Source organism: Thunnus thynnus, chromosome 17 (assembly GCF_963924715.1).
Source record: "Thunnus thynnus chromosome 17, fThuThy2.1, whole genome shotgun sequence".
Classification (NCBI taxonomy): Eukaryota; Metazoa; Chordata; class Actinopteri; order Scombriformes; family Scombridae; genus Thunnus; species Thunnus thynnus.
Window position 1 is genome coordinate 28754876 of NC_089533.1, and position 11048 is coordinate 28765923.

Below are 11048 nucleotides of genomic sequence, written 5' to 3' on the forward strand. Positions count from 1 at the left end.
CAATGACCTCTCAAAAGCATTTGATACCATTGATCATAAAATCCTACTTCATAAATGACAGTCTATGTTTAGATGAAGCCATGCTTTACAGAGAGAGGTCAGACTGATGTTACTGATGGTGCTCAGTCCAGCCATCTTACCATCAGAAATGGCTTTCAACAAGGGTTTATCCTTGGTCCACTGCTGTTTACATTACACATAAATGTCCTTTTTTTCAGATGATACACCCCAGCCCAGGTCCTGACTTGTCTTCAGTCTGCTTTTGATGCGTTCCAATTAGCACTCCTTCATCACAGACTAGTTTGAAATGCAGAAAAGACCAAGTACATTGTGTTCTCCACTTCCACCAGTGATCATGACCATCCTGCCATTAAAACTTGAAATGGCACCCGTATTACTTTTGCTGAGTCATACAAATACTTAGGATGTTGGCTTGACAGCAGACTATCATTCGAGATTCATATTCGACATTGACTCAGAAATTAAAAATCGAAGTAGGCTTCTTGTATAGAATCAAAGGATGTTTGTCTTCTTCCAGCTGTAAAACTATTGTCCAGTCAATGTTCATGTCTGTCCTTGACTATGGAGATATTCTGTATTGTCATGCTGCCCTATCAACACTTCAGCAGTTAAACCTTGTGTATCACAGTGTGTGTATTACACGCTTTATCACAAATAAGAACTTTCATACTCATCATTGTTCTCAGTATCACATGGTTGGTTGGACTTCTTTATAGACAAGAAGAAAAAAAACATCATGTTATTCATCTATGAAGCTTCCAAACTACCTCACATCTCTTCTCTCATTTAAATCCAGTAACTACAGTACAGGATCCAGTGAGATATCCCTCATGTTCACATTCATGTTGGCAGAACTGGTTTCAGGTATTATTCATCTTTTAAATGAAATCAAACTTGAGTCTTGCATTCCTCCTGGAGATTTTAAAGCTTTATTATCTGATGTTTTTTTTATGATTCTTGTAACTGTTTTCATTAATATCCTTTATTGTGTAGTTGTGTTGTTTCTGTCTGCTGATTGTGTTCTTGTCTTATGAACGTTTTTGTTCTCAGGTCTCTCTTGGAAAAGATCTTAATCTCAATGAGGCTGCCTGACTAAAAGATTTTAATAATAATAATAATAATAATAATAATAATAATAATAATAATAATAATAATAATAATAATAATAAATATTTATAATCCACTGCACTGAACTGTATAGTTTCTCCCACGCAACAACGCACACACAATCATTTATTATCATTTACTAATAGCGTGTGTCTCAATATTAGATGGTTCAACTCCAGGACAGGCTACATCAAACAACAAACTAAATATTATTAATGTGTAGTTTTGTGTGTAATGTCCATCCATCTGTGTTTCATATACATATCATATACATTTCAATATACACATATACAATACAGATAACTTTGTACTTGGCTTTAGCAAAGGAATACTTAGTAAAAACCAAACAGTGCAAAAGGACCATTCAAAATTCTGCTCGGTCTGGCGTGACGAAAGAGTCGCTGTTCCTGATCCTTCTCCCGGTAATCCTGAAATTGGCACCATCCACACTCCATAGCAGCCCGCACTCACACTTCACACTCACTCACAGTCTGCTAATAATGTCATCATAAAAGATGGACCACGCATCGCGCTGAACCAGATTTTCTGCTCATCTACGCAGTGATAAACAGAGGATCCGCCTGGACGCTGAGGAGCTCACAATGATGTCCTCTTACTACCACCCTGCCAAGGAAGCAGACATGGCGGCCATGACAGAGCCGCTCTGCCTAGAAAGAGGTAACGCACTAACAATAATAATAATAACATTCATTACAACAAAAATCTAGCTACTGAATGATAATATAGACGTACTGACAGTAAACCCGTGTGTATTAAAGGATGACACTTATGCAGAGTCAGATATTCGTCTTAAATTACTCAAAGGTGGCAAAAATAATAGTGGTTTGTTGTATGTCGAATTTGAATAATGAATGAACAAGTGTAAAGGCCTGTTAATGATTGTGCGCCATCAAATGTCGGAACCCAGCATGTTTCTCTCTCGTAGTGACGTCATTATGTGTAGAATCCATTCAGATTGCCAGTTAGGCCTAATTAATTGTTGGCATCCTTACTGGCAATATGTGCTTCTGCTTATTAGCTGTATGTAGAATTATGGACGAAGTGTTAGCACGTCATCATTGAAGTATTTTGATGGTTTTAAGTTTTGAATTTTACGGAAGCATCAGGTAAATAAAGGCAGTCAAGCTTGGTGTGAAAAACCTCAATCCACGTTCATTTTGAATGAGGGTCACTGCATTCACTCTCTGCCGTGGGACTGTATATATACAGTCTATGTCTATATAAATATAATGACCATGCGTTTATTTAAGAGCTGATCTTGAGGCTTTGATATTTGACCACAGGGGAAGGTAACATGGGGGGAGAAGCCCCCCAGGACAAGAAGCCCACTCACATCAGCCTGCGCTCAACACATGCCGATAAAATGAATGTCTTGAATGAAATGAATGTAGTAAAAGTTTTTTTTAATATCCATCTTGCTTTCTTCTGTTTCGTAATTTTGAGGTAACTTCACATTTTTCCTCGTTGGTTTTTAAGGTTCTGTGTGTTTTAATGAAGCCAAACACAGAAAGCATTTTGGTAGATTCATGTAAGGAACCATTGATTCATCAGTTTGGAGCAAAATTTAAAATTGATTTTATGATAATTATACAAATGTAAAAACAACAACAACAAAAACACACTTCTTGGGCAAGATGCCCCCTGGTGGTTTGGGGCAAGATGCCAAAGGGACATCTACCCCCACCCCCATAGTTTTCTGTGCAGTCTGATTTTTGTTGATGTGTAAAAATTAATAAACAATAAGCAAGATCTAAGTAAATCTAACTAAGACATGACATCATGTTTCATTGAGAGAACTCTGATAACGCTACTAGCTTATTTTCAGTAAATACATAACGTTTTTAAGGGGGGGCTACCAGTTTGGCCAGCTATCATAATGGACTGACTTTTGCAAGTGTTAGCAGGGCCAGTTCTTATGGAGAAAAATGAGTGTTACATGATCTACAAATAAAAACAAGATTTACAAATGTGTAGTTAATTTATGGTGTTGAAAAAAGCATTATCAAACCCACAAACACATGCCAAATCATTTGAATAACTTTAAAACAATTGCACAAATAGATACATTTACATACTATGTATTTTATTCAGTTTGCTTTTGAAAAGCTTCCTGTGTATATAAATATCTACATGTATTAACAGATTGTAGGTCACTAGCCCACGTTATACACATCACTGCCTCAACCTGACTCCATCACCTTATGAAACAGAAAAAAACTACCATTATAAAAGGCTTTACAAGCAGTTTTACATGCAAAATTCAAAAGTTTAAATTAATAAAGCATAATCTTAATGCCAAAATGTTATCAATGTCATTTTGTTGCCTATCTGTCTGCACTGCATTACACTGTATATCACCTTGTTTAAATAAAATAGCTCTACAACCATTGCTGTTTAAAATATCATTTTTTGTTGAGATTGTGTCACAAACGTGTTTATACAAAGAAGATTATTAGATACATCTAACAGTTGAACTAAACAACTACCACAAGAAAGTAAAAGAAACTGCTCTTGAATCAGCACTTATCACACACAGAAGCGCACTGGTTCAGCTATCAGCTAAATGTGAGAAAATATATTTTTGTCACGCCCGCTTTGTTTTATGTACGAAAATACAAAGTATACATTTGTGGAGCTGAAAAGAGTCTCAAAACTCGACACAAATATCAGTGGATCTGTCAGGTGATCTGTGCACACGCACGTAACAGAACTTCATAAATATTTGTATTCACAGGAAGCTTTTCAAAAGCAAATATTATCAGAACTACTGTACAGTATGAACTTGAAATGTATTGTGTTTATGTAAAACACTGATATTAACTCAAGTTGCAATGTATGTATTTGTATACAACATCATTAATGCATTCACAATCTGGCATTTCTCTTCACATTACTAAACACAGGGCTCTAGTATGATTCAATACAAAACAATCTGTTAAACATTCAAACAGATACATGACTGATCAACCAAACAGAACATTGTAAGAGTGAAAAGTCCATATTGAAACTTGCATCAGTTCTTTCTTTGTCCCAGGCCTGAAGGGTGGAGTTATATCACTTTATGGGAGCATCTAGTCAGGACTGGTAATCTATGCAGTGAGGCAGGTGGGGTAGAGACTTGTTATTTATCGGTATTTATTTGTAAAATTGTTTTAAATTTGTTCAGATTGTTTGGTATTTGTGTATTGGACAATGCATTTGTGAACACCATAAATTACCCACAAACATCATACACATTTGTAAATCTTGTTTTTATTTGTAGACTAATTTCTCTCCATAGTTTCTGGACATATCGGTGTCCTAGTTGAGACGTCTAGACTAGATCTTGACATAGGGACCCATGACAAGAGAGGGCCTCCTGGTTAGGTAGGAGCCACATTAAGGCCCTTTACATGGTAGTTGTTATTACTGGATCTGCAATTAATCAAATTATCGCAAACTGATTTCTACACAGTGAAGCTGGGGCCTTTGGAGCCCTCTGAGACAGCTACCTTCTTTACTCTGTTGGTAATCCAGCTTTGTGTGTGTTAGATGTGTGCAGGGTGATCGAGCTGCTGGACCGGCTGCAGCGTAGCGGTGAGCTGCCTCCTCCCAAACTGCAGGCCCTGCAGAGAGTCCTACAGAGCAAATTCTGTGCTGCCATCAGAGAGGTAACTCTTTAACTGTGAACCTTGAAGCACTGCTAGCCCCATGTTTGTTTTGAAAACTCTCACATGAAATACAAATTATAAGACCTCCCATCATCTCAGATTTGTTTCAATCATAATTTAGTTACTTTAGTTCAACTTTGCTAACCCACTTTCTTGGGTGTTTGTAATGTTGTATATCACATGTGTATATATATACATATCACATGTGTGCATCTGACTCATGTGTGGTCTGCCCTGTTATCCCTCAGGTATATGAACAGCTGTATGACACTCTGGACATTGTTGGAGGACCTGAGGTGCGAGCACAGGCAACAGCAAAGGTATTACATGCAAACTAATAACAAGAGTACCTCAGCATTGCATAAGAGGAATTATTTAGAGACAATGGACCTCATGCAAGAACATTTTCGTATTTTTATCCTAAAACTCTGTTCCAAACTCTTGCCACACAAGGCAAACTGTTCTGCTCTGTTTGTGGACAAGTTTGATTCACAAAAATGCTGAAGAGTAAAAACAAGAATTTCACATCACAGAGCTTCAATTACTGCTGTCAGAAATATCATCAGACAAAAACATAAACAATTAAGCAGTGTCAGTAGTAGAGGACATGAAACAATTAGAAAATATGAATCCCAGCCACCAATGACATGTCATCAGAGCTGTGTGAGGGAAATAAAGAGGGAATGCTTTGACATAAAGTAAGATGCTAAAAAAATGTCTTTCTATAGCAAAGCACTGGTGGGAGACTGTCAAGAGATGAGATAGAGATATCAGAGGAGAGGATATTATAGCCTAAAGTAGGGACTTAAGAAATAGTAGTTACCTGGATGTAACTCCCGTTCTATGTGTACGTGCATAGCCCTCTAACAGGCTTTGCTATTGTGGTTTACCCCATTGAGGCTCTGCCTTGGCACCCTGAGACAGATCTTTGCACTCACCAACCAATCAGATGGTGGCAACCACACACTATAAACCACCAGTACACGTGTTGTTTGTCTCCCTTTTGAGCTCAGCAGCAGGAATAAAACAGGGGACAGCTGGGCCTTTGTATGTACTTCTAGAACTGGAATTACATCCAGGCAACTACCTGTTCCACTCATATGTGCAACAGGCTTCGCTGTTGGTAACTACAGGAGGCAAAGGCCGTTAGAGATGTGTACTCTCAACTGGGCCCGAATTTGTGCACACAGCAACGAAATAGAACAAATCTGTTTGTACAAGTTGTTCTTGCATGAGGTCAATTGGGCTCTATTTTTAATCATGCAAGTGCAAAGTGGTAGGTCTTGGGTGCATGGACTGTGCAGGCATCTCTAACACACCTACTGTTTTAGTTCATGCATGTACAGCAGCACAAAGTGCAAAGGGGCTGAGTGAAGGTGAATATAGATGGGAGGAGGGTGTGGTGATCAATAAATACACTGTCATTTTATATTTTGATGCTGATTCAAACACATCTATGAAACAACTCTGAACACAGTAACGTGGACTCAAAAGCAAGACTCCAGAATAGAGCAGTTAATAGCAAAAGTTCTTTTCTTAGTTCAGAAGCAGCGTTGGGCAACAGGTCATTAGTCAGCGAGGGCAAACAAAGCAGACAGTAAGCCAGCTGGCAAAAACATGACTTTACTGTCATTATACAGAACAGTATTGCACAATGAAATGCAGTGCTTTCCCCCTCTATGCTACATACACAGACAACATATTAACAAAAATGAGATTGTTTAAATGGGGTCAAAAACAGGACAGAATGCTGAACACTAAGACTAAGTAGTACATTAGATGATCTGGCAAACTGGGGAAAGAGGGCCAGTGTATATACAGGGGAGATAATGAGGGAACAGGGAACAGGTGCAATGGTGAGTGGGTAAGTCAGATGATGGCAGGAATGGGGGGAAAACAGGGGTAACTGCAGGGCAGGTAGAAGTGGCAGGATGTGGAATGACAGGTAGAAAGGCATGGCAATAAAAATGAATGAGGTGACTGTGGTGACAATGTACGGGATTGAGAGTGTTTAATTAAAATAAATGATGTAGATTTTAAGTGTTATTTCATTATTGTTGTGCATTTAATGCAAGTGCTTACTTTGCTCTTTGTGCTCCATTATGTCCAAACCTTTTAACAGTCCACAGCCCAGCTTCATCTGACAGCTTTCTGTGATCAATTCAGGGATTTAACTGGAAATTAAAGGCACCATTTTTTTAAAATGTAGAATAGAATTTTTTTGCTGATGTTATGTTTCCTTTCTGACCAGGCCACAGTGGCAGCCTTTGCAGCCAGCGAGGGCCACGCCCACCCACGGGTGGTGGAGTTGCCCAAGACAGAAGAGGGTTTAGGCTTCAACATCATGGGAGGCAAAGAGCAGAACTCCCCCATCTACATCTCCAGAGTGATTCCTGGAGGGGTGGCCGACCGCCAGGGAGGGCTGAAGAGAGGAGACCAGCTGTTGTCTGTTAATGGAGTGGTATGAAGCTCAGCTGCACTCAGAGCAGTTTACTGAAACACCAGTTTTAAAACACATTTAGACAATGAGCTGACATATTCTGATACAGATGAGTATCCACACCAAATACTTCAAGTTCTACATGATGATCATTGAAGAATACATGTTGGGCTGCATGTGAATAGTCCATGCAGGCCCTCATGGAGAATAGTTCATTCTACATCATGCAGAGTCTTGTGAAAGTGAAAACTATAAAATAAACTTTACTTTAAATACAGGCACTGGTAATTCTGTGTTGTCAGCAACTGAACATGGAACAGCTGACAATTAACAAGCAATTCAGTAATTATAAGAAATTGTATGTGACAGAAATAAGCAAAAAGAATTTCCGTCTTGCATTTCATTTTTATCCAAACAGGTCAACAGAGGTTACAAAAAGCCCTCCTCTGATTTACCTCTGCACTTCAGTACTTATAGGCACACTTATTATTACACAAAGAACAAATAATACCATTGAATAATGATGCAATCTACTTATCTAGTATTCAAGTTAGGGCTGTTATTAATTATTGTTCAATAATATTGTTTAATACAGAGAGCACTGTGAAGTAGTAGTAGTGGTTCATAAATGTGATAAAACTGTTCATGTTGTAATCATGACTGTACATGTTCTTCCTCTACTGGTGTTTTTGGCAGTAACCACAGAGTTTAATGTGGATTACTGGATTACTCTAGCCCAGAAAAACCAAGATGGATGCAATCAGATTCGAAAAACATCTGGATTTAATCTGGAGACAAGATTCTTGAAATGACAAGTGTAAATAGCCTAAATCATAAGAACATCTAATAGAGTTAATACAAAAAATATACTAGGTCAGATTGATTGAATTACGGAAAACAAAATCAAAGCAATCACCAGGTTGGAGAAGGAGATACATTTAATATAATTGTAAATATGGAAGGATAAGAGCAGAAATACATGGAAAACTCTTGGAACATTCATGTTTTTTTAAACAGCTATTATCCAAGCAAAGCAGCTAACCACACATATATTCTTCTCCTGTCCGGTTTTGCAGCAGTACTGGACTGAAACAAGTCCAGCTATGGACACGTTTCAGTGCACAATTATTACTCAGAAGAACAGCACAGTTGCTCTCCCAACAAATTGACAGGAAACTCATTGGAGTTTTGAGAGTAGCAGCACCACTGCTAAGCAACTGGAAGGACCATTAACAAAATCTATACAATGGAGATGATCAAATTGTAGGATCATGAACTTAGCTAATTTGATCTGTGTGAGATAGAAAATGATACAAAAAACAAATATCATACAATAAAATTGTATACTTCAAGATATTCCCTAAGACAAATCTGCTTTTTCTTTATTTATTTGAACAAACCAGCATATTATTATAACTGTTGCAGTTGACTAACAGTTGATTACTTATATATTGTATTTTTTTTAACTTTTGGTTGCAGGAATTGGAGGGATGGATATAGTTATTGTAAATTAGTTTGATTTCTTGAGGAGTAATTATTGTGAGGGATTAAAATGATCATATAAATAATATTAAAAAAAGACAAGTCTTGCCCACTTGTCCCGCCAAAGCAAAGGTCTGTGGTTGATCATGTGGAGTGTCAATCAAAAGATGTTTTCCCATCAAAAATGCAGTCCAGACTTGAAGTTAAAAAGCTTTGATGTAAATTTGTAGAGTTGTGTTGTCCAGAGTCTGCTGCAGCTGAGTTCACTGATTCATGTCTCCTCTAATGTTGTAGGTGTTCATCAGTGAAATAGATCACTGTTGTGACCGGTTGGAATGGTACCCTGCAGACTGTTGTTCTGATTGTGTGTTGGTGTCCATGCAGAGTGTTGAGGGGGAGCACCATGAGAAGGCTGTGGAGCTGTTGAAGGCCGCGCAGGGTTCAGTCAAGCTGGTGGTCCGCTACACCCCGAAGGTCCTCGAGGAAATGGAGGCTCGCTTTGAGAAGATGAGGAGTGCCCGGAGACGACAGCAGCACACCAGCTACTCGTTAGTCTGCACCCAAACATGATTAATATATGTGCACACTGATCCCAAATCCATGCTGCATGCTGATTCTATACAGTATGTACTACATACTCAGTGTTACAGTATCCATTTGCACTAAATGACTGTGTGGACACACTGTGGATTTTGGCCTCCATCAAGCACATTTAAAGGGGATCTTTTAATATCCAGTATGAACAGGAGGAATGATTACAGCGAGGAAAACCTCTTTCACTGTTCATATGGACACCTGACTGATGTTTTAAGACACACTTGAAAAATTGTGAACCTGTCCTTTTAAGCTTGTGTTCAGTGAGTGAACAAGGGTCACCAAGAGACAAGTTTAAAAACAGGCAATACGTCCAACATGAAATGTTTCCTAATCTGACACAAATATAACTAATATTAAGGTCAGTATTATGAAAAATGGATACTGTTGTCGCCGTATGTCTTGGCAGTTTTTGTATTTAGTTTACCAGCATGCAACATAATTCTCATAATTCTTCCTGCAGATCTCTGGAGTCCAGGGGCTAGCCAATCCAATGCCTCCATCCACCTCATTGTTCAACCCTCCTGACTTTTCTGTTCCAGTGGGAGGCATGACCGTAGACGAGAAGCAAAAAACCAAAGTAGCCTACCAACACCTGTTACCTGAACTTCTTACTGAAGTCAAACGCTGCAGTTTAGGATTTTCTTCCCTCCCTCTCTCCGTTTCTTAGATAAAATCAGAATAAGCTTGTTGTCAGACCATGCCTGTAATTTCACCTTCCCAGTGTGAAATCATCCTCAGCATCCTATTGAATAAGAGCAACAGATTCTCTTTAGTCTGTGGCTCAACTGGAACCTAGTGTTTATATTCTCAAGTTGTTTTACTTTAACATTCTCATGTGGTGCACTGCATTCCTCAGCAGTGTCCACTGTCTGCAGTCAGACCTGAGTAGCAGAGGAAACTTGTGGAAACTGAAACCTACAGCCTTCACATCCATTTCTCCATCAGACGTCCCATCTAGGGGGCTAATCATTAGCATTATGAAGAAGTACACTGAAATCAGTGGCTGGCAAGTGTTACATTAGTCCGAGTTTTGAGACTTTTTAAAATTAATCAATTTGTTTATTCATTGACTTGTATAAGTTATTCATTAAATAAAGTCTGTGTAAGTTGAATGCCGTCTTCTTTTCTACTGCATATAGGTAACATTCTATAATCCTCCTCCAGTACACACAGCTGAAGTAGGCTTTCTCAGATAAAAGGGGAATGTGGGAATGTCTGGGAAATATCTTGTCTGATTCTCTGTTAACATTTTCAATCTCACATAGTAGACATGAGGTTAAGAACTGGATTACTTTTTGAAAACATGTTTCAGATTTGTGAAACTTATCTCTATATCTGGAAACAAACATCTGGATCTTCTTGTATTTTATTGTGTAGCAGAATAGCTGGGCAGGGCCAAATGAACCCACTTTGGGGCCTCTATTGACCCCCTGTTTCTCCAGCTCCTTGTGTATAGTGTGTATTACATTAATTAGTGTTTGGTCATTTGATTAATCACAAATTTATTTAGGAATATACATCATATAACCACAATATCAACTAAAATAATGGTCTCATAACTCAAATTTAGATACAAGACATGGCTTCAGGATTTGGTAATAATGCAAGTATCACATTGTGCTATCCTGATGCATACAGTGTTACCAAAAAGATTTGCAGTTTATCACAGAAGCACAAACATATTTCCACCCAGTGAACTTGGGCTAACTACCTCTCCCTTTGTTGGGGAG

General features: G+C 38.4%; 1 protein-coding gene across 1 annotated transcript; it reads left to right on the forward strand.

Moving 5' to 3' along the window:
• The first annotated feature begins 1529 nt into the window (after nucleotides 1-1529).
• Nucleotides 1530-10430, forward strand: lin7b (lin-7 homolog B (C. elegans)). The gene is made up of 6 exons (XM_067570505.1): nucleotides 1530-1806; nucleotides 4681-4799; nucleotides 5048-5119; nucleotides 7051-7260; nucleotides 9106-9269; nucleotides 9779-10430. Exons 1-6 carry the CDS (start codon nucleotides 1731-1733, stop codon nucleotides 9798-9800), a joined length of 663 nt encoding a protein of 220 aa, XP_067426606.1. The 5' UTR covers nucleotides 1530-1730; the 3' UTR covers nucleotides 9801-10430.
• The last annotated feature ends 618 nt before the right edge of the window (nucleotides 10431-11048 follow it).